The sequence below is a fragment of the Scyliorhinus torazame genome, chromosome 1 (assembly GCF_047496885.1).
Source record: "Scyliorhinus torazame isolate Kashiwa2021f chromosome 1, sScyTor2.1, whole genome shotgun sequence".
Classification (NCBI taxonomy): Eukaryota; Metazoa; Chordata; class Chondrichthyes; order Carcharhiniformes; family Scyliorhinidae; genus Scyliorhinus; species Scyliorhinus torazame.
Genome location: NC_092707.1, coordinates 103,064,127 through 103,088,027, shown reverse-complemented (window position 1 = coordinate 103,088,027; position 23,901 = coordinate 103,064,127). Strand labels below are relative to the sequence as shown.

The 23,901-nt window shown below is 47.5% G+C and overlaps 1 protein-coding gene across 5 annotated transcripts in view; it reads right to left on the bottom strand.

The window, feature by feature from the left end:
• The window catches only part of cabin1 (calcineurin binding protein 1), an 807,975-nt gene that overhangs the window by 714,628 nt on the left and 69,446 nt on the right, over positions 1 to 23,901 (bottom strand). For 4 of the 5 annotated variants that reach the window (XM_072499122.1, XM_072499139.1, XM_072499102.1 and 1 more), the window contains exons 9-13: positions 22,781 to 22,949; positions 19,889 to 20,025; positions 17,259 to 17,476; positions 4,044 to 4,122; positions 2,879 to 3,066 (exon numbers count right to left, since the gene is read on the bottom strand). In XM_072499122.1, coding sequence (XP_072355223.1) covers positions 2,879 to 3,066; positions 4,044 to 4,122; positions 17,259 to 17,476; positions 19,889 to 20,025; positions 22,781 to 22,949 — 791 coding nt within the window. The remainder of the gene's footprint in view (positions 1 to 2,878; positions 3,067 to 4,043; positions 4,123 to 17,258; positions 17,477 to 19,888; positions 20,026 to 22,780; positions 22,950 to 23,901) is intronic. The other variant, XM_072499112.1, reaches the window with a different exon arrangement.

Sequence of the window (23,901 nt, the reverse complement as noted above, 5' to 3'; positions counted from 1 at the left end):
TATAGGACAGGAGGTTTTATGCCATTCCTGGTCTGCACAATATTTGATCTAGGAGCTCACAATGTTGACGTTGACAGCAAAAAGCAGAAAAGCAAAGCATTGCATACTCCATATGTGTAACAGTTCAGGCTCTCTACCAAGCCCCCAAGTATTATGTTCAAAACGGGCGGCACAGTGGCACAGTGGTTAGCACTGCTGCCTCACAGTGCCAGATACCCAGGTTCAATTCCAGCCTTGGATGACTGTGTGGAGTTTGCACTTTCTCCCCATATGCACCGGTTTCCCCCCACAGTCCAAAGATGTGCAGGTTAGGTGGATTGGCACCCTAATCTGCCCCTTAGTGTCCAAAGGTTAGGTGGTGTTACGGAATTGGGGATGCTCTTTCGGAGGGTCAGTGCAGACTCGATGGGCCTAATGGCCGCTTCCTGCACTGTAGAGATTCTACGAAAACAAAAGGTCTTTTTGCGCTGCTGCCACTCTACTTTGCATTGAAATTTATAAACATGCGTAACGTGATGGGCAGCAGGCTGCTGGATTAGCATTTATCTTTCACCATTCTATTTTGAGCACAAGTTGTCTACCACCAAGAGGTAGGTTATGCCATGGTCAGAACTTGGAATTCAATCTAGTACTATATTTATATTGATTCTACAGCAGCAGAAACAAAGAAATGAGCTTTGCACTGCTTAACTTTCAAGACAGGATTATGTGACAACAGTATATATTGCCTATTTTGCCATCTCAACATGCAAAAGAAAAGTAAAATAAGGATCGGAAAATGCCAAGAGTCCTATCAAAAATTTATCCATTCATTCTTTGAGATTAAACTAGCAACTATTTAATTAGCTGGATTAATCAAGGCAGTCGCATGGATTTCTCAAAGGCAAGGTAAGCTTGACAAATTTACTGAATTAACTGACATTCATAGGACATTGGTTAAGAAAGTTATGAATGGTACTAACAGCATTGATTTAAAAGTTGGTCAATGGGCAAGAGAGAGTATTAGGATAAATGGATGTCGCTCAGATTGGCGACGGTTAGAACCATTATTCTTCGGGCATTAATGCTACTCCCAGTTTTGTTCGGAGTGTATATAGATGATTTGGAGTTACACATCGGAAGCTCAAACTTGCTCAAGACAGATGTTAGCCACTTGGGGAGGTGGTGGCATTGTGGTTTTGTCACACATCTCCCAAACCACCATTTATGTACTCATTACCTTTTTTCCAGTGTCATGTTTCCCAGGGCTCAGGAGTGGCAGAATGTTTTGTTAAGATATTTAACTCAGGCTTCCAGAACTAAGTTGTACTGCTACTGCTGTGTGTGGGTTCCCCAAGGGCTCAGGAAACTCAACAGTGAAAAGGACACAGAACACTTGAAGACCGCAAAACTGTGGCTGATTTAAAAACAAACTACATAAACTATGCACAGCTCCTAGAACATTTGAGAGTACAGGGGTGGGGAAGGGAGAAAAGAATACAAATTATTGTACATTTAAACCCTTTCATGTTAAAGCAGAATTTAAAAATCAATATTAGTAACTGTGCTGTTAATTATACAAGTCATATTAACTATAAAAATATTTCCTCCTGTTGTGCCCAAATGAGTCAAAAGTTCGATATTAAAGCTGAACAACCAAAAAGAACACACTAGCGTTTGTCATGGATGGTTGCTATATGTTTAGCTTCACGGTTTAAAATCCACACAAACTAAAAATCCCATTTGGTCTCCAGAAATTGAGGAATACCCCATGTGTCAGACCTCCAAATAACAATCAAACGGCTCATGGAGAATACTAAGGAAACAGCTGTGGATTAGAAAGAATGGTCCTTAAGATGTTCTTTGCTTCCTGCCTACGGGACCAGAGCATTGCAAAATATACACAATCATCCACTTTAACTTTCTGTTGTTCATGACTGTTTTCTTTGGATCTCTGCACACAGGAAAGAAAGAACTCAAAATCTCAAACTACTCCCTAAGAAAAATAACTTAGGATGTTACAAACAATACAAAAATAATGGTCTGATTCAGACTGGTATTCCAACAGAGGACAATAAATGTTAATTTATTTAAAAATGAGGACTGGTGTAAAGAGGGAAATACTTTACTCATTTGAGCATCCATACCTCCATGTTCAAGTATAGCATGGTCAGATACAGAATGAAAGTATCTACATTGACCTATGACATGAATTAACCCCTGATCCCTGGAAAGTATGCACTACATTTTTTATACCCTGCACCCACTGTCCTCACAGTCCCTTTGGGAACAGCCAATCATCCTAAATTAAAGACAGTTTTGAACTTCCACTAGAAAACTGGGTCCAGATTTATTTAGCAAAAGGAAATGGTTCTCATGTTTTCCTTAACTCCAACACACTGAACACTTTTTCCTTGATTTAATGGAATTTTTATAATGAAAATGTTTCAACTGCAGAAATGATTCTCCACCCCTTCCCCTTTAATTACAATCTGACAATTAAGAAACGATTACTGCCCAACTCTCATTACAAGCAGCCCTATTTCCTTGTAGTCCTTGGGCAGCCTGGTAGCACAGTGGCTAGCACTGTGGCTTCACAGCACCAGGGTCCCAGGTTCAATTCCCGGCTGGGTCATTGTCTGCGGAGTCTGCACGTTTTCCCCGTGTATGTGTGGGTTTCCTCCAGGTGCTCCGGTTTCCTCCCACGGTCCAAAGATGTGCAGGTTAGGTGGATTGGCCATGCTAAATTGCCCTTAGTGTCAAAAAGGGTTAGATGGGGTTATTGGGTGATGGGGATAGGGTGGAAGTGAGGGCTTAAGTGGGTCGGTGCAGACTCGATGGGCCGAATGGCCTCTTTCTGTATTGTATGTTCTATGTATTTGTATTCACAATTACAAACCTGCAATGCCATGAATCTGGCTTTCAACCAATACACCTGGACCACAAACACAAGCCAGTCATTCTCGAACAGGTCCCTCTGTGAAGAAGTGAAGGCTAATTGAATAAGATCTCCCAAATAATGGCTTCCTGGAAAATCTGGCCCTAACTGCGCGGCCGTGTTGCTGGAAGTACATTTCCGAGGGGAAACTGGAAAAAAAAAAAATCAAACACACAGGTTAAGTGTAAGCAGGAAGTCGTTCCCTGAGCACATTCCAAATGTGAAGTAGTTTTCCTCGGTACCGCCATCAGAAGGAATGCCAGCCTAATTAGAACAGTACAAGCCATTAACGAAAGATAAAATGCTGGAAAATCTCAGCAAGTCTGGCAGCATCTGTAGGGAGAGAAAAGAGCTAACGTTTCGAGTCCGATGACTCTTTGTTAAAGCTTTGTCAAAGTACAAGCCATTTTAGATTCAACCCATGGGGACGTTACAATCGGGTAAAGTTCCTTTTATGGGCTATATGGGTTAGTTTCTTAGTATACTCAACAAGAAAATTGCAGTCAGAAAAATGCAGGTAATGAAATTTGTGATTATCAATAAAAGCAATTTCATCAGAATAAGGATAAAAATATCAATTTAAACTCAACAGTTTGTGAACATCACATCGAGTTACAGTTGAAGGGACTCCCTATGAAAATAAATAGGGCCACCAAATAAAACAGGAGGAACTAAATCAAAATCATGAACAAGCACCTCATGAAACCCTGATACAAAAGGGTTCCAACCTTCCACAAAGCTTATGGGCATCCCTAACCCCCATCTGTGCAAACCATGACAAGTGTAGATACTTGATGAACAAATGGAAAATAAAACACTCCTGTGTGAGACTGATCACCAGGACAGACCACGGAACACATAACGACTCAATGTCCAACTCATAAATATGACTGAGGTATTACAACAATAAACACCATCACTCCTGATGTAACATCCTGCCTTGATCACTTTGATTGAAAATTACAGTAGCTACTCTATACCCAGTCATTGGAATGAAGAAGAATGGAAGCTCAAGGATAATTTGAACTGAGCTGACATTGTAAATAAGAGAAACAAACCGACGACTGCAATTAACCAATTGTTAGTCTGAAGAAAACACTGCGCCTTTAAAGTAGGTATTTCATACCTGTGGTATTCTTAGACTTTGTCAGAAGCCATTGATCAAGCTGTAGTTCCATACACACCAAGCACATCACCATCATGTCCTGAAGACAAGGAAGGATAATGAAGCATGCTGACATACGAAGAGTGAAACACCAAACTGAGCATTGTCTAAGCAGGACCGTTATCTTCACAGATAGACATAGAATTTACAGTGCAGAAGGGGGACATTTGGCCCATTGAGTCCACACCGGAAAGACCAACCCACCTAAGTACACACCTCCATCCTATCCCCACAACCCAGTAACCCCACCTAACCTTTTTTTTGAACACTATAGGCAATTTATCATGGCCAATCCACCTAACCTGCACATCTTTGGACTGTGTGAGGAAACCGGAGCACCCGGAGGAAACAAACCCGCGCAGACACGGGGAGAACGTGCAGAGTCCGCACAGACAGTAACCTAAGCCGGGAATCGAACCTGCGACCCTGGCGTTGTGAAGCCATTGTACTAACCACTATGCTACCGTACAGAAGATTAGTGTAACTAAAGTGCAAAAGAAACCTCAACAATCTCAGCTGTGCATTCAATTTGGCTGAAGCTAATTAGACTCTCAAAAATAATTCCCACCACAAACAGCGCACTTTTCCAAAGGTTATCATTCCAATTTTATTTTTGTTTGGGGGCATCAACAGATGTCAGAACACTAGAGCCTGGACTCTTAGCTACTATCATATGAAAATATCCTTTTCCTTATTCTTTCATGTGGATGTCACTGGCAGGGCCAATATTTGTTGTCTATCCCTAGTTGCCCTTGAACTGAGTGGTTTGCTGGGCTATTTCACAGGGCACAGAAGAGTCATCCACTTTGAGGGCAGCATGGTGGCGCAGTGGTTAGTACTGCTCCCTCACAACGGCAAGGACGCGGGTTCGATCCCGGCCACGGGTCACACGTGTGGAGTTTGCACCTTCTTCCTGTGTCTGCATGGGTCTCACCCCCACACCCAAACATGGGCACGGTAGGTGGATTGTCCCTTAATTGGAAAAAAAAAGAATTGGACACTTTAAATTTTAAAAAAGAGTCAACCACATTGCTGTGGAACTGGAGTCACATGTAGGCCAGACCAGGGACACTGGTGAACCAGACAGGTGTTTACAACAATCAATGATAGTTGCATGGCCACCATTACTGACGCTAGCTTTAATAGTCCAGATTTATTTAATTAAAGGATTTGTTGCTGTTACTTCATGGAAATATAATCAAGAACAGATCACACTTGGGACTTCCGGTGGCGAGCATGGAGGAGTAGGTCGCACATTTGATAGTTCCCGCCTGTAACGGACGTTTGGACCTTTTTCCCCCGGATTTTTTTGGATAAATCGGTGAAGAGTGAAACAGTAAGGAGAAATCCCCCTCCGGTGTATGGAGAATTGGACCACAAGTGGCCGTGTGAGACGACAAAGTCCTATAAGGGAGACGCAAGTAGAGCGGTAACACGGGAGAGCATGGCGGGGCAGCAGGGCCGTGGGGAGACGACACAGTGGTCGACGGAGCAGCTGGTGTAGTTTTTCTTGGATTGCTTCGCCAAGCTGAAGAAGGACACGCTGGACACGATTAAGGCTTCGATTGATCAAGTGGTTCAGAATCAGGAAACCCACGGGAGAGCGATCCAGGAGGTGGAACAAAAGTTGTCCGAGTACGTGTACCGTGCTGGAAAGCAAGGTGGGGATCATGAATCACCGCCAGAAAAGAATGCAGGAGAATAGGTCCAGGAGGCAGAATCTCAGAATTGTCAGCCTCCCTGAAGGCAGTGAGGGATCGGTTGCGAGGGCCTATGTGACAGACATGTTGGAGAATTTGATGGGGGCTGGGGCATTCCCTCGGCCCCTGGAATTGGACAGAGCGCACATAGCCCTCGCGAGGAAGCCCCGAGCGAACGAGCCGCCGAGGGCCATGGTCGTACGTTTTCACCGATTCCTGGACAAGGAACACGTTTTGAGGTGGGCCAAGAAAGAACGGAGCAGCAAGTGGGAGAATTGTGAGTTGCGCATCTCTCAGGACCTGGGAGCGGATTTGGCCAAGAGGCGAGCTAGGTTCAATCGGGCAAAAACAATCGTCTTTAAGAAGGGGGTGAAGTTCGGGATGCTGTACCCAGCCCATCTGTGGGTCACACATGAGGAACGGGTCTTCTACTTTGAAATGGCAGACGAAGTATGGACCTTTATTAAAGAAATTAAGCTGGAGGCGAATTAAAAGACACTTAAGCCTAGGAGAAGTACTGTGGCGACGATTTGTGGTGCTGGATTGTATAAATTTAAGTAGCTCTATGTGAAATAATGGGCTATGTGTCTTGCAGGGACCGTGTTAAAGGGGGGGATGGGCTTTGAATTTGGTTCTGCTTTTTTGGGTGACTATTTTTCTGAAAGTGACTGTTTCTTCACTGTTTTTTGTGATGTTTGTATACTGGGGAATGTGATGCTTTTTAAATGTTTATTCATGTGGGGGGCGGGGGAAGAGGAGAAAACAATAGGGAGACAGACTGCTTACTGCCAGGGGCGGGAGCTACCAAGTCTGCATGGGTCAGCTGAGTCTCGGAAGCGCAGCGGGGGGTGAGCAGGTGTTAAGCTGGAGCTTGACTTGGGGGATTGGGTTTATAGTGTTGTTGCTATGGGGGGAGAGAGGGAGGGGGCTGCTATGCTGACATGGGAGGAACTGGTACTAGGGGACAAATGGGAGGTCGGGAACGGTGGCGGCCCAAGTGGGGACACGAGGAAGCAGAGGGCGCGAGCTCAAGGCTGCCCGGGGGGAAGCCAGCCCCCCCTCCGCCCCTGTCCAGGTTAATCACATGGAACGTGAGAGGACTGAATGGGCCAGTCAAGAGGGCTCGCGTGTTCGTGCATTTGAGGGAACTGAAAGCGGACGTGACAATGCTACAAGAGACACACCTAAAGGTTACAGACCAGACCAGATTGAGGAAGGGGTGGGTTAGCCAAGTGTTCCACTCTGGGCTGGACTCAAAGACCAGGGGGTAGCGATCGCGATCAGCAAACAAGTGGCATTTGAGGCAGGGTGAATCGTGTCAGACAAGGGGGGTAGGTACATAATAGTGAGTGGGAATCTGGAGGGGGTGCGAGTGGTACTTGTGAACATATATGCTCCGAACTGGGGTGACGTGGAATTTATGAGGCGGGTGTTAGGCAAGATCCCAGACTTAGAGTCACATAGCCTGATCATGGGAGGGGACTTCAACACAGTCATTGATCCGGAAGTGGACCGGTTAAAATGCAGGAGAGGGAGGAGGCCGGCTGCGGCAAAGGAATAGAAGGGGTTTATGGAACAGATGGGGGGAGTAGACCCATGGAGGTTTGCACAGCCGAGGACGAAGGAGTTTTCCTTTTTTTCACATGTCCATAAGGTATACTCCCGCATCAACTTCTTTGTTCTGAGCAGGGTGCTAATACCGAAGGTGGTGGATACTGAGTATTCGGCAATTGCAGTGTCGGACCATGCCCCACATTGGGTGGATCTACGGATTAGTGTGGAGAGAGGGCAACGCCCGCTATGGAGGCTGGATGTGGGGTTGTTTTTTGGGTTTAAAAAAAAAAAAAAATGTTTATTCAGAATTTTTCAACAAAAATTTTCAACCATTCAAACCCCCCCGTAACAAAAGAAAGAAAAAAGTAACAGAGCAAGACATAAACATATCAATCCAACATAATACAGAACTTGTATAATGGGTTCCTCCCGCACATATTGACTTTCCCATATGTTTATGTTTTTCCTTTCTCAAGTGCCCCTAGGAAAAAACCCTTTCCCCTCCCACCATTATATCACCCCCCCCCCGAAAGAATCGCCCCCCTCTCCTCCCCCCCCCCCCGGGTTGCTGCTGGGTTGCTGCTGCTGCTGACCGACCTCCATCTAACGGTCCGCGAGATAGTCTAGGAACGGTTGCCACCGCCTGAAGAACCCCTGAGCAGACCCTCTCAAGGCAAACTTTATCCTCTCCAGCTTGATGAACCCTGCCATGTCGTTTATCCAGGCTTTTAGCTTGATGAACCCTGCTATGTCGTTTATCCAGGCTTCCACACTGGGCGGCTTCGCGTCTTTCCACAATCACAAGATCCTCCGCCGGGCTACCAGGGACGCAAAGGCCAGGATACTGGCCTCTTTCGCCACTCCAAATAGTGCTAGCTCCCAACTTGGCTGGACCTGGACTTTCACCACCTTAGACATAGCCCTCGCAGCACCCCTCCAGAACCCATCCAGTGCCGGGCACGACCAGAACATGGCCGTGATTCGCCGGGCTTCCAAAGCACCTCCCTCATCTGTCCTCCACCCCAAAGAACCTACTCAGCCTCGCCCCTGTCATATGCGCTCTGTGAATAACCTTAAACTATATCAGGCTAAGCCTGGCACACGAGGAAGAGGAATTAACCCTACTCAGGGCATCAGCCCACAGACCCTCTTCAATCTCCTCCCCCAACTCCTCCTCCCATTTGCCCTTCAGCTCCTCTACCAAAGCCTCCTCCTCTTCTTTCATCTCCTGATATATCGCCAATACCTTGCCCTCTCCGACCCATACCCCCGAAATCACCCTGTCCTGAATCCCCTGTTCCGGAAGCAACGGGAATTCCCTCACCTGCCGCCTCACACACGCCCTCACTTGCATGTACCTGAAAGCGCTTCCCGGGGATAGCCCAAACTTCTCCTCCAGCACCCCTAGGCTCGCAAACGTCCCATCGATGAACAGGTCCCCCATTCTTCTAATCCCTGCCCGATGCCAGCTCTGAAACCCCCCGTCCATCCTTCCTGGGACAAACCGACGGTTATCTCTGATCGGGGACCACACCGAGGCTCCCATCGCACCCTTGTGTCGTCTCCACTGCCCCCAGATCTTTAGCGTTGCCGCCACCACCGGACTCGTGGTGTACCTTGTCAGCGAGAGCGGCAGCGTTGCTGTCACCAGCGCCCCCAGGCTCGTTCCTTTGCAGGACGCCATCTCCAACCTCTTCCACGCCGCCCCCTCTCCCTCCATCACCCACTTACGGATCATCACCACGTTGGCTGCCCAATAGTAGCCACCCAGATTCCTCTATCTTTACTGCGCTCCAGAAACCCCCGCCTTACCCTCGGGGTCTTGTTTGCCCACACAAAACTCATAATGCTCCTGCCTACCCTCTTAAAAAAGGCCTTGGTGATCATTATTGGAAGGCACTGGAACACAAAAAGAAACCGCGGGAGGACCATCATTTTAATCGACTGTACTCTGCCCGCTAGCGAGAGTGGCAACATGTCCCATCGTTTGAAGTCCTCCTCCATCTGCTCCACCAGCAGCGTCAGATTAAGTTTATGCAGGGCCCCCCAACTCCTAGCTATTTGGATCCCCAAGTACCTAAAGCTCCTTTCCGCCCTCCTCAACGGTAGGTCGTCTATCCCTCTTCCCTGGTTGCACCACGAAGAGCTCACTTTTCTCTACATTGAGCTTATAGCCCGAGAAGTCCCCAAACTCCCTTAGGATCTGCCACATACAACAACAGGTCGTCTGCATACAGCGACACTCGATGCTCCTCTCCTCCTCGGACCACCCCCCTCCATTTCCTGGACTCCCTTAATGCCATGGCCAAAGGTTCAATTGCTAATGCAAACAACAGGGGGGACAGGGCCTCGTCCCTCGATACAGCCGAAAATACTCCGACCTCCGCCGATTCATAACCACACTTGCCACCGGGGCTCTATATAGCTTAACCCAACTGATAAATCCCTCCCCAAACCCAAACCTCCGCAACACTGCCCAGAGATACTCCCACTCTACTCGGTCAAAGGCCTTCTCCGCGTCCAAAGCTGCCACTATCTCTGCCTCTCCCTTCACCGATGGCATCATTATCACGTTTAGGAGCCTCCGCACATTGGTGTTTAGCTGCCTGCCCTTTACAAATCCCGTCTGGTCCTCGTGAATCACCCCCGGGACACAGTCCTCAATCCTCGTAGCCAGCACTTTTGCCAGCAACTTAGCATCCACGTTAAGGAGCGAAATCGGCCGATACGACCCACATTGCAGTGGGTCCTTATCCCGCTTCAGGGTCAAAGAGATCATCGCCTCAGACATTGTCAGGGGTAGGGTCCCCTCCCTTGCCTCATTGAAAGTCCTCAACAGCAACGGGGCTAACAGGTCTAATTACTTCCTGTAGAACTCGACCGGGAACCCATCTGGTCCCGGGGCCTTCCCCGCCTGCATGCTCCCCAGTCCTTTAATCAGCTCCTCCAAACCAATTGGCGGCCCCAAATCAGCCACCTCCTGCTCCTCCACCCTCGGGAACCTCAGCTGGTCCAAAAATCGTCGCATCCCCTCTTCCCCCGCTGGGGGCTGAGATCTGTACAGCTCCTCAGAGAAGGCCTTAAATGTCTCATTTACTTTCACCGCACTCCGCACCGTAGTTCCTCTGCCATCCTTGACTCCACCTATCTCCCTCGCTGCCATCCTCTTACGGAGCTGATGTGCCAGCATCCGGCTCGCCTTCTCCCCATATTCATACGTCGCCCCCTGTGCTTTCCTCCACTGTGCCTCTGCTTTCCCTGTGGTCAACAGGGCGAATTCCGTCTGGAGACTTCGCCTCTCCCTAAGTAGTCCCTCTTCAGGGGCCTCTGCATATCTCCTGTCCACCCTTAAAATCTCCCCCACTAACCTCTCCCTTTCCCTGCCCTCTCTCTTCTCCCTGTGAGCCCTGATGGAGATTAACTCTCCCCTGACCACCGCCTTCAGCGCCTCCCATACTACCCCCACCTGTACCTCCCCGTTGTCGTTGGCCTCCAAATACCTTTCAATGCACCCCCGTACCCTCCCACACACCTCCTCATCTGCCAGTAATCCCACATCCAAACGCCACAGCGGTGTTGGTCCCTCTCCTCTCCCAACTCCAGTTCCACCCAGTGCGGGGCGTGGTCTGAGATGGCTATGGCCGAATACTCCGTTCCCTCCACTTTCGGGACCAGCGCCCTGCTCAGAACAAAGAAATCTATCCCGGAGTAGGCTTTGTGTACGTGGGAGAAAAAAGAAAATTCCCTGGCCAGGGGCCTGGCAAATATCCACGGATCAACTCCCCCCATCTGGTCCATAAACCCCCTAAACACCTTGGCCGCAGCCGGCCTCTTCCCGGTCCCAGATCTGGAACGATCTAATGCTGGGTCCAACACCGTGTTAAAATCCCCCCCCCCCCATTATCAAGCTTCCTACCTCCAGGTCCGGAATGCGCCCCAACATACGCTTCATAAATCCAGCATCTTCCCAGTTCGGGGCGTATACGTTTACCAATACTACCCATGCCCCCTGCAGCCTACCGCTCACCATCATGTATCAACCTCCATTGTCCACTACTATGTTCTTGGCCTCAAACGACACCCGCCTCCCCACCAGTATAGCCACCTCTCTATTCTTCGCATCCAGCCCCGAGTGGAATACCTGTCCTCCCCATCCCTTTCTTAACCTGACCTGGTCTGCCACCTTCAAATGTGTCTCCTGAAGCATGACCACGTCTGCCTTCAGTCCCTTTAAGTGCGCGAACACTCGGGCCCTCTTAACCGGCCCATTCAGGCCCCTCACATTCCACATCATCAGCCGGATTGGGGGGCTTCCCACCCTCCCTCCCCCTGCCGACTAGCCATCTCCTGTTTTAGGCCAGTCCCGTGCCCGCGCCTCCCGCACCCTCCAGTCCCCCAGATGGGGAACCCTCGCCCCGACCACCTCTTCTGTTTTCAATTCCCCCTCGGCCAATGCAGCAGCAACCCTATTTTCCCCCCCTCTCTCCCCCCCTTCCCCCGCTAGATCCATATCTAGCTCTTTTGCTCCCCCCATAACACTCCCGTAAGTTACTAAGTGATTAGTAAGTTTGCAGATGACACAAAGGTTGGTGGAATTGCGGATAGCGATGAGGACTGTCAGAGGATACAGCAGGATTTAGATTGTTTGGAGACTTGGGCGGAGAGATGGCAGATGGAGTTTAATCCGGACAAATGTGAGGTAATGCATTTTGGAAGGTCTAATGCAGGTAGGGAATATACAGTGAATGGTAGAACCCTCAAGAGTATTGAAAGTCAAAGAGATCTAGGAGTACAGGTCCACAGGTCATTGAAAGGGGCAACACAGGTGGAGAAGGTAGTCAAGAAGGCATACGGCATGCTTGCCTTCATTGGCCGGGGCATTGAGTATAAGAATTGGCAAGTCATGGTGCAGCTGTATAGAACCTTAGTTAGGCCACACTTGGAGTATAGTGTTCAATTCTGGTCGCCACACTACCAGAAGGATGTGGAGGCTTTAGAGAGGGTGCAGAAGAGATTTACCAGAATGTTGCCTGGTATGGAGGGCATTAGCTATGAGGAGCGGTTGAATAAACTCGGTTTGTTCTCACTGGAACGAAGGAGGTTGAGGGGAGACCTGATAGAGGTATACAAAATTATGAGGGGCATAGACAGAGTGGATAGTCAGAGGCTTTTCCCCAGGGTAGAGGGGTCAATTACTAGGGGGCATTGGTTTAAGGTGAGAGGGGCAAGGTTTAGAGTAGATGTACGAGGCAAGTTTTTTACGCAGAGGGTAATGGGTGCCTGGAACTCGCTACCGGAGGTGGTGGTGGAAGCAGGGACGATAATGACATTTAAGGGGCATCTTGACAAATACATGAATAGGATGGGAATAGAGGGATACGGACCCAGGAAGTGTAGAAGATTGTAGTTTAGTCGGGCAGCATGGTCGGCACGGGCTTGGAGGGCCGAAGGGCCTGTTCCTGTGCTGTACATTTCTTTGTTCTTTGTTTTTGTTGTCAGCTGACACCTGCTGACCCCGGCTTCCCATTGGCCCCCCCCCTCCCCCGTGTGGGAATCCCCCCTCCTCCTCCTCCCCAGCAATCGGTGTGCGCTCCTCCATCCCCCCCCCTCCGGCCTTCCCTAACGTGGGAAAAAGCCCGTGCTTTCCTGAGCCAGCCCCGCCCCCTCTGGCGCAGCTCCTGTTGCGGTCTTATCCCAATTCCCCCATCCCCGGGCCTCCCTTTCCTCCAGCACCGACGCCCACATTCCCCACCGTCTCCCCATCAGATCTCTTCCCCCATCCCCATCCATTGCCCCACCCGTGGAACATTCCTTACACATAGTTAAAACCCTGTATACAACCGACATCCCCCCCACAACCACAGACCCTCAGTTGGAGTCCAATTTTTCAGTTTGAATAAAGGTACAAGCCTCTTCAGGCATTTCAAAATAGTGGTGTCGATCCTGAAATGTGATCCACAGTCGCGCTGGCTGCAGCATTCCGAACCTCACCCCTTTCCGATGGAGCACCGCCTTGGCCCGATTAAACCCAGCTCTCTTCTTTGCCACCTCGCGCTCCAGTCCTGGTAGATTCGGATCACCACTCCTTCTTGGTCCATCTCAGGACACACTCTCTGTCCACGAAACAATGAAACCTCACCACTACCGCCCTCGGCGGCTCGTTGGCCTTGGGTCTCCTCGCCAGGACCCGATGAGCCCCATCTAGCTCCAGGGGACACGGAGAGGCCTCTGCACCCATCAGCGAATGGAGCATCGTGCTCACATACGCCCCGGCATCGGCCCCCTCCACCCCTTCAGGGAGACCCAGAATCCGAAGATTCTTCCTCCTCGACCTGTTCTCCAGGTCCTCGAATCTTTCGGCCCACCTCTTGTGCAGCGCCTCATGCGCCTCCATCTTCACCGCCAGGCCCAAGATCTCGTCCTCGTTCTCGGTGGCTTTTTCCCACACCTCTCGGATCTCTACCCCTTGGGCCTTCTGGGTCTCCTTCAGCCCCTCGATCACCGTCAGCAGTGGCGCCAGCACCTCTTTCTTAAGCTCCTCCACGCAGCGCCTGAGAAACTCCTGCTGCTCCGGCTCCCATGCTGCTCGATCTCCGCCCTCCGCCATCTTGTTTTTTCTCCCTCGTTTCTTTCGCTGCTCCAAAGCCGCTTTTTTTACCGCTCCACTTCTGGTGGAGCGGTAAAACTATGGAAGGGGGACCCTGCCCTCACCTTCCCACACGGGAAGTTGTCGAAAAAGTTCCGTTGGGGCTCCTCTGGAGAGCCCAAAAGTCCGTTCTAGCGGGAGCCGCCGAAATGTGCGGCTTAGCTCTGCATCGCCGCAACCGGAAGTCGGATGTGGGGTTGTTAGCGGACAAAGTGATCTGTGGGCGGGTTAACAGGTCCATCCAGAACTACCTGGAAACAAATGATACGGGGGAGGTCTCTGCGGCGACGGTCTGGGAAGCTTTGAAGGCAGCGGTCAGAGGGGAATTAATCTCGATATGGGCCCACAGAGAAAAGGCGGAACGGGCTGAGAGGGACAGGTTAGTTGAGGAGATACTCCAGGTGGACAGGAGATACTCGGAGGCCCCGGACGCGGGGCTACTGAGGGAGCGACGGAGGTTACAGGTGGAGTTTGGGCTCCACATCTTCCCCATGGTGACCACAGAGACAGCAGTGGAACAGTTGAGGAAGGCAAGGGGGGCGATCTATGAGTATGGGGAAAAGGCAAGCAGAATGTTGGCGCACCAGCTCAGGAAAAGAGAAGCGGCCAGGGAGATAGGTAAAGTAAAGAGTAGAGACGGTAATACTGTCCTGGACCCAGTGGAGGTAAACGAGGTGTTTAAGGACTTTCATTGTAAATTATAGGAGTCGGAGCCCCCGGCTGGGGTGGAGGGGATGAGGCAGTTTCTGGATCAGTTAAGGTTCCCGAGGGTGGAGGAGGACCTGGTGGAGGGGCTGGGAGCCCCAATTGAGATTGAGGAAATAATCAAGGGGCTGGAGGGCATGCAGTCAGGCAAGGCCCCGGGGCCTGACGGCTACCCGGCGGAATAAAACGTTTTCAGAGATATTGAGCCCACTGCTGGTGAGGACATTTAACAAAGCAAGAGAGAAGGGGGTCCTTCCCCCAACAATGTCGCAGGCCTCGATTTCATTGATCCTGAAACGGGAGAAGAATCCGGAGCAATGCGGGTCATACAGGCTGATTTCTCTATTGAATGTGGATGCCAAACTGCTGGCTAAGATACTGGCCACAAGAATAGAGGACTGTGTCCCGGGGGTGATAGGGGAAGACCAGATGGGATTTGTTAAGGGCAGGCAACTCAAGGCCAATGTTCGAAGGTTTCTAAATGTTATTATGATGCCCTCAGAAGGAGCAGGTGGAGGTAGCGATGGATGTGGAGAAGGCTTTTGATCGGGTGGAGTGGAATTACCTGTGGGAGGCGCTGGGAAGGTTTGGGTTTGGTGAGGGTGCGGTTGCTCTATCAGGCACCAGTAGCGAGTGTGTACACGAACCGGCTGAGGTTGGGGTATTTTAAACTACACCGAGGGACGAGGCAAGGGTGTCCCCTCTCCCCGTTACTGTTTGCTCTGGCCATAGAGCCATTGGCCATGGCGTTAAGAGCCTCTAGGAACTGGGAAGGGCTGGTTCGGAGGGTGTGGAGCACCAGGTCCGCTCTACGCAGGTGACCTGCTCTTGTATATTTCGGACCCGTTGGGAGGGGATGGGGGAAGTAATGCAAATCTTGGGGGAATTTGGCAATTTTTCGGGGTATAAATTGAACATGGGGAAAAGCGAGATGATTGCGATCCAGGCAAGAGGACAGGAGAAGAGACTGGGAGAGCTGCCGCTTAGAATGGTAGGGAAGAGCTTTCGATATCTGGGAATCCAGGTGGCCCGGGAATGGGAGGCACTGCACAAGTTAAACCTATCCCGGTTGGTAGAACAAATGGAAGGGGACTTTAAGAGATGGGACATGTTCCCGCTATCACTGGCGGGGAGGGTACAGACTATGAAAATGTCGGTCCACCCCAGATTTCTGTTCGTCTTTCAGTGCCTCCCCATCTTCATCCCTAAGGCCTTTTTCAAGCGGGTGAATAAGATTATTTTGGACTTTGTGTGGGCGGGTAAAACCCCGCGAGTGAAGAAAGTGTTGCTGTAGCGCAGTCTGGGGGAGGGTGGGTTGTCGCTGCCGAACTTCTGAAATTACTACTGGGCAGCTAATATAGCCATGATTAGGAAGTGGGTAGTGGGGGAGGGGTCGTCAGGGGAGCGGATGGAGGCGGCGTCATGTAAAGACACCAGTTTGGGAGCACTGGTAACGGCACCTCTGCCGTTCTCGCTGGCCTGATACTCCACAAGTCCGGTGGTAGTGGCGGCTCTGAGGATCTGGGGGCAATGGAGGAGATATAAGAGAGTGGAGGAAGCATCGATTTGGACCCCGATTTATAATAACTATAGGTTTGCACCAGGCAGGCTAGATGGCGGATTCCGGAGTTGGCAGAGGGCAGGAATTAGAAGGATGGGGGGATCTATTTATAGATGGGAGCTTTCCCAGCTTGAAAGCTTTGGAAGATAAATTTAAATTGCCAGCAGGGAATGGTTTTAGGTATTTGCAGGTGCGAGACTTCCTAAGAAAACAGGTGCCGCCTTTCCGCTGCTGCCGCCCCAGAGGATACAAGATAGAGTAGTTTCCAGTACCTGGGTGGGTATGGGGGAAGGTATCGGATATTTACCAGGAGTTTTGGGATGCGAAGGAAACCCCGGTGGAGGAGCTTAAGGGTAAGTGGGAGGACGAGCTCGGAAGTGAGATTGAGGCGGGTCTATGGGCAGATGCCCTAAGCAGGGTTAATACCTCCTCATCATGCACCAGGCTTAGCCTGATACAATTTAAGGTAGTCCACCGGGCACACATAACAGCAGCTAGGATGAGTAAGTTCTTTGGGGTATGATTGAGGTGCGTGAAGATTGGACTTCGAGGGGAAATGTTTATTTTACCATGTTGATGTCATTGTTTATGTTACTGTTATAAAAATTTTCAAATACCTCAGTAAAATATTATTTTTAAAAAAGAACAGATCACACTTGGCTGTGGTTGCCACAATCATCCAATCGAATATTGATGTTTATACTCTAGGCTGATTATATCCCGAAGAACAATTTCCTTCTTTGATCAATATAAATCTTGAAGATTGTCCATAGGTTAGACCAATCAGATTACACATCAAAAAGCATTCCAACCTAGTGGGTGAAACTGCATCTTACTTAAAACATATGAACTATCATATAGGTGCTGGCACCTGTGGAGCTATACTTAGCAAAAGTCTTGAGCGCTCAGAAAATGCAGGGAGAAAATTCAGGGAGTGTTGTTTCAAAAAAACAAAAGACAAATGACAAAAACCTACGGCTATTAAAAATAACTTTGTTTTATGGCAGTACCTTGATGTGCTGGTTGCTGCACTCTCTCAGGATAGGATTAGGTAGGCTACTGCAGTGCTTTCTCCAGCTGTTGTAGATTGAAAGGACTACCTCTGCCAGCCCAGTTGGCCACTTTGCCAAGAATTTCTGACCAAGTGCCTTTAAATATTTCAGCATCAAATCTAATATACCACCATTCTTCAGATTGTTCAGCAAAAACTTGTGAACATCTTGTTTTTCTGTTTGTATAAAAATAAACATTAATCATTCATAAAATCCACTGAAACATAATGCACTACCTAGCATTAAGTATGGTCCACCTCATTCCAAATTACATCACACACACACACATAGCCTTCAGTGCTTTGTTATTTTTCAGATCTTAAAAATTAACGGCAATAAATATTAGCTTCAAGCAATTACTGAAAACTAAGATATGTTTAAAAGGACTCTGAATACAAAAGTTTAACTTCTTTCAAAAGAATCATGAAAACATCTCATACTGCTCCGCAGACCAACTAAGATGCGGGTTAACATAAAAGGGAAACCGCAAAGCTCTTTTATAAACACAAATCATAAAAGGGTAGTCACAGGAAGGGTGAAGCCAATTAGGGATCAAAAAGGAGATCTTGGGGATGGCTAAGATACTAACGGGGTACTTTGCAACTGTCTTCCCCAAAAGAAGTTGCTGCCAATTTAACAGTAAAAGGTGGTGGCAATAGTGATATTGGAGAGGATACAAATAAAGATGTACTTAAAAGGTTGCCTGTACTAAAGTCGAAAAGTCACCCAGTCTGGATGCAATCTATCATAGTTTACTGAGGAAAGGGCAGAAATTGAGGAGGCTCTGGTCACAATCTTCCAATTTTCTGGGACATGGGTGTGAAACCAAAAGATTGGAGGATTACAGATGTCACACCTCTGTTTTTAAAAAAAGGCAGGGATAAATCCAGCAACTACATGCCACTTCGTCCAATACTGGTGGTGGTGGTGAAATTGTTAAAAAAACAACAGCAGCAAAAATTAGTTGGCATTTGGAAAATAATGAGTTAATAAATTAAAGTCAGCACAGTTTTGTTACAGGCAAATTGCATTTGACTAACTTGATTAAAATAATTTGCTGAAGTAACAGAGAGAAGTAATGAGGAAAGTTTGATTACATGGGCTTTCAAAAGGTGTCTGACAAATTATCATATCCTTGCAATTGACTTGTTAGTAAAATTAAAACACATGGAATTGAAGAGACAGCATGGATACAAAATTGGCTACAGGACAAAAAGCAGAAAATAATGGCGAAGAGTTGTTTTGCAGACTAGAGGGAAGTATACAGTGAGGTGCTCCTGGAGGATTACTGCTGAGATATATTGGGTATATTAAACAGGGCATAACTGCAAAGTTCACAAATGACATGAAACTCTGAATTATGCAGGAAGATAGAAAAGCAGATTATATAAATGGAGAAAGTCTGCGGAATGCTGCAATACAGAGGGATCTGGGTATCCTTGTATATGAATCACAAGACGTTACAAAATGTAATTAGGAAGGTAAATGGAATGTGGGCCTCTATTGTAAGGGGAGTGGAGTAAGACAAAAGTAGGGAAGTCTTGTTACAACTGTACAGAGCACTGATGAGGCAGCACCTGGAGTACTGTGTACAGTTTAGGTCTTCTTAAAGAAGGATAATAATAACAGTAATAATAATAATCGCTTATTGTCACAAGTAGGCTTCAATGAAGTTGAACTGTGAAAAGCCCCTAGTCACCACATTCTGGTGCCTGTTCGGGGAGGCCATTGAACCCGCACTGCTGCCTTGTTCTGCATTACAAGCCAGCTGTTTAGCCCACTGTGCTAAACCAGCCCCTAAGGATATACTTGCATTCAAAACAGTTCACAGAAGGTTCACTAGGTTGATTTCTGAGATGAAGGGGTGGTCATGTGAGGAATGGTTGAGCAGGCTGAGCCTATACCCATTAAAGTTTAGAAGAATGAGATGTGATCTTATTGAAACTTACAATATTCTGAAGGGTCTTTGCAGGGTAAAGAGGATGTTTCCTTGGGGGCACAATTAAAATAATTGGGATATTCCTTTTAAGATGGAGATGAGGATTTACTACTTTGATCAGTTTTGAAAACGTAAACAAATGTTTAAAAACTTAACAAAGTTCTTGCTACTTGAGAAATGTAAGGATCAACAAAAGTTGGCTGAACAAATACATGAATTATATATGAATGCTGGCCATGAAAAGCAGGAGCTGCAATATTTTCACAATTGTAGAAGTCTAACATTTGGATATAAATGATGTAAGACACCTCACAAGAAAACACTTTTTGTAAATGTTTGCACTTTACATGGTCATTCACAGCACTCGCTGCGTCTTGGTTTCTAGTTGAATTGCTGCTCCAAATGCCAGATATCAATAGCAGCAATCATAAAATAGAGGCAAAAACATCACACTCCCAAGCTTACTTAATCTAAGAAGCTCACTAAGCCATCTCGCATAACAGCAAGTCAATCAGTGATCAGCCATTCAGACATCCTGGGGCTAATGGGGCAAAGCATCTGACAAGTGGCTTCCAGCTAATAGCGATATAAAGAACTTGAGGCTCCCATCCAGAAGAGATTTATAAGGAACCCTGCTCTATAAACCTACCTAATTCCATGAACGTTGAAGGATCAAATTGTATTCGATAAGGGCCCATTAGTTGCTGACTTTCTTTTTTCAGCTCTGTCTGAACTTCAAAGGTGCCAAAAGTATCATCTTCGTCCTCCAGATCAACCCTTTTCAGCCTAATGTGAGAGTGGAAAGTTAGTACGAATTGACTACCTTAATACAGCAGCAGTACAGCTTTCCAACGTTAGGCACAGACCAGATCTCAGAAAATATTGACCACAGCTAACTTTAATCAAGTGAAACATTTTACGGACATTGAAAGTGGATGTGACACATCATGGACTGCTTGCATGCAGGCTTCATTTAAACAGGAAACAAAATTCCCAATTTTGTAATTTGGAACTGCTGAAGACAGGAAAAGTAAACATTACAACACAATGAAAGTTCTTGGAGGGAATATAACCATTGTTGATATGACTACGGTATTCAAAGTAAAGCAATGCAGGGATGGAGCGGCATGGTGGCTAACACTGTTGCCTCACAACGTCAGGGACCCAGGTTTGATTCTGATCTTGATGACTTTATGTGTGGAGTCTGCACATTCTCACCGTGTGTGCGTGGGTTTCTTCCGGGGACACCATCCAGTTTCCACCCACAGTCCAAAGATGTGCAGTTTAGGTGGATTGGCCATGCTAAATTGCCCCTTAGTGTCCAATGGTTAGGTGGGGTTACGGGAATCGGGCAGAGGAGTGGGACTGGGTAGAGTGCTCTTTCAGAGTGTTGGTGCAGACTTGATGGGCTGAATGGCCTCCTTCTGCACTGTAGGTATTCTATGATCCGTGCAGCGGATCAGTCACAGTTATTCGATTTGTAACAGAAGATCAGAACAAGCCATCATGTGTATAAGCCGAAAGAGGTAGATTAAGGTGGGATTCAAAATTGTATTAATTCACGGATTAGGTGGCTGGTGGAATAGGCAAGGGATGGGTGGAATGGGGTAAGTAGCTTAAATTGGATAAGCATCTTAGAGAACCACATCATCAGTTACAATTGCTAGGACAGCAGGAAGGCAATTAAATGGAGTGATGACCTGTGTTTTTCTACGTGTCTATCATCTCAATGCAACAGATATCATTCACACAGTGGCTTTACAATCTAGTGCAAAGCTGCTTGTTGGTGACTGGAGAAAAACATTATGAAAGTAAAGAGTTTATGAACGTAGCAATCAAACTGGGTAATCAATCATAAGAGCAATGTAGCTACCAAACAGACATAAAAACCCGCTTTACTTCCTTAATTTATCTCACCAACTGGAACATATTATTTTCACAGAATGCAGTGGGATGGAAGGGAGGGCGAGATTCAGGGCCCCAAAAGGGAACAAGCGAGCATGTTTAGCCAGGTGTTTCCCAGAGCTCGAACTGCTGTAAACACATGGCTATTCAACACAACTCGTGTAGAATAAGGGGCCTGAACAGGAAACACGTGGCCAAGGCCACACATAGCCCCGTTTTCTGTTTTCGAATCTCCCCATTGTAAATGCGTCCTGATCTCCAAGCCCCGAAACAATCCCTGACCTCCCCGTCCAGCACGAATGCACCAGCCTGATCACACGCGCATGCAAAAAATGCCAGTTTGGCACCTTGTCAGTGCCAACCTGGCACCTTGGCAGTCTTGTGCCAGCTGGTAGTGCCACCTGGGCACCTTGGCAGTGCCAGGCTGGTATCCATTTAAACAGGAACCTGGAAATATTTAGAATTTTCCAGGCACACTGCTTTTCTCTGCAAGTTCTCCATCCCACTAAACAATTTTCGTTTTTGTTGAAGTCATATTCATTTTTAAAAAATTTTAGAGTATCCAATTCTTTTTTTCTCCAATTAAGGAGCAATTTAGCGTGGCCAATCCACCTACTCTGCACATCTTTTTGGGTTGTGGGGTTGAGACCCACGCAGACATGGGGAGAATGTGCAAACTCGTACGGACAGTGACCCGGGCCAGGATATAATGCCAATCCTTGGGGCTATGAGGCAGCAGTGCTAACCACTGCGCCACCATGCCGCCCCTTAAGTCTTATTCAGGATTGGCTTGTTGGCCAGCATGACAGACAGTTAAGATATTTGGCAGTTTTATTGGTTCCTTTCCTTTTTGTAACTTTTCAATCCTGGTTGAGTTTTGGACCAGCAGCCATAGTCAGATTCAATGTCCTTCGAGAAGGGGAACTGAACGTTTCACCCAGTTATTGATAACAAGCCAGGAACAGGGAACATAATTGAGATATATCTTTACAGTTACACTCTCCGAAGGAGAAATCTGGACAAACTTAATGGACATCTGCAGTAACCATAAACAATTGTTATCACTCCAATTTTAAACTTCACCAAGCACCATACTCGCCAGTCATACGGCACTGCCATGTTATCAAACACATAATAATAATCTTTATTAGTGTCACAAATAGACTTATATTAACACTGCAATGAAGTTACTGTGAAAAGCCCCTAGTCATTACACTCTGCGCCTGTTCAAATACACTGAGGGAGAATTCAGAATGTCCAATTCACCTAACAAGTACGTCTTTCGGGACTTGTGGGAGAAAACCGGAACACCCAGAGGAAACCCACGCAGACACGGGGAGAACGTACAAACTCCGCACAGACAGTGACCCAAGCAGGAAATCAAACCAGGGTCCCTGGCGCTGTGAAGCAACAATGCTAACCACTGTGTTACCGTGCCGCCCATAATATTAACTAAGCTTTTATTTCCTTCAATCAGGAAATCACAAGATTAGGAACTTGATATATGGGTACATACAGGAACAGATCTTTTTTGTAGTACAGCGTGACCCTGAGACAGTTTGCTTAGGGACAGTCTCTACTCTGTTAATACAGCATTGGCCACTAATTGCATCTGATTGGTAAAAATTTACTGAACCTGGAGGGCAGAAACTTGATCAACAACTCCTGAAAATCAATCTTCTCTTCTTTCTTGCACTTGGTGTTTCTCACTCGAGCCGAGCGTCGCTTCGCTGGCTCTCCTGCCTCATCTGCTATTCGCTTCCTCTTGGAACCTTTCTTAGCCTTGTCAATGATTGAAGCTTCTGCTTTAAACATAGTTAATTTAACAAAAAAGGATAGTAAATGATTTGCAAAAACAACACTGCAAGTACTTCAGTACATATGTACATGTCACAAGAACCGCTTTGCCACATTTAACATGTCTCGTTCTGACAGCAAGCTCATCAGAAAACCCCTTTTAAAGGATCTAGGAACATCTTATAAAGGGCAAGGTATCATGGTGGACTAGTAATCCAAAGGCAGGGTTAATCATTCAGAGAACGTTAGTTCAAATCCCACCATAGCCTTTTGAAAATTTGATTTCAGCTTTTTTTTAAAAAGACCTGCAATAACAAAGAACAAAGAATGGAGGAGGGTACAGAGATAGGGAGGGATGTAGGTGCTGGAGGAGGTTACAGAGATAGGGAGGGTTGTAGGGACTGGAGGGGGTTACAGAGATAGGGAGAGTTGTAGGGGCTGGAGGAGGTTACAGAGATAGGGAGGATTGTAGGGCTGGAGGAGGTTACAGACTTAGGAAGGGTTGTAGGGGCTGGAGGAGGTTACAGCGATAGGGAGGGTTGTAGGGGCTGGAGGAGGTTACAGAGATTGGGAGGGGTTTAGGGATTCAGTGATGGACAGTGTAGAGTTTAGCTATAACCTTCAAAACTATATTGATTGACTGGTGGATAAAGTGTCCGCTGGAATTTAACACAAAGGTGAGCTTTGGAGATCGATATATACGATAAAGGAATAGTGTAGATGGGCTTTAGACTGGTTTCACAGGTCGGCGCAACATCGAGGGCTGAAGGGCCTGTACTGCGCTGTAATGTTCTATGTTCTAAATGTACAGCACAGGAACAGGCCCTTCGGCCCTCCAAGCCCGTGCCGACCATGCTGCCCGACTAAACTACAATCTTCTACTCTTCCTGGGTCCGTATCCCTCTATTCCCATCCTATTCATGTATTGTCAAGATGCCCCTTAAATGTCACTATCGTCCC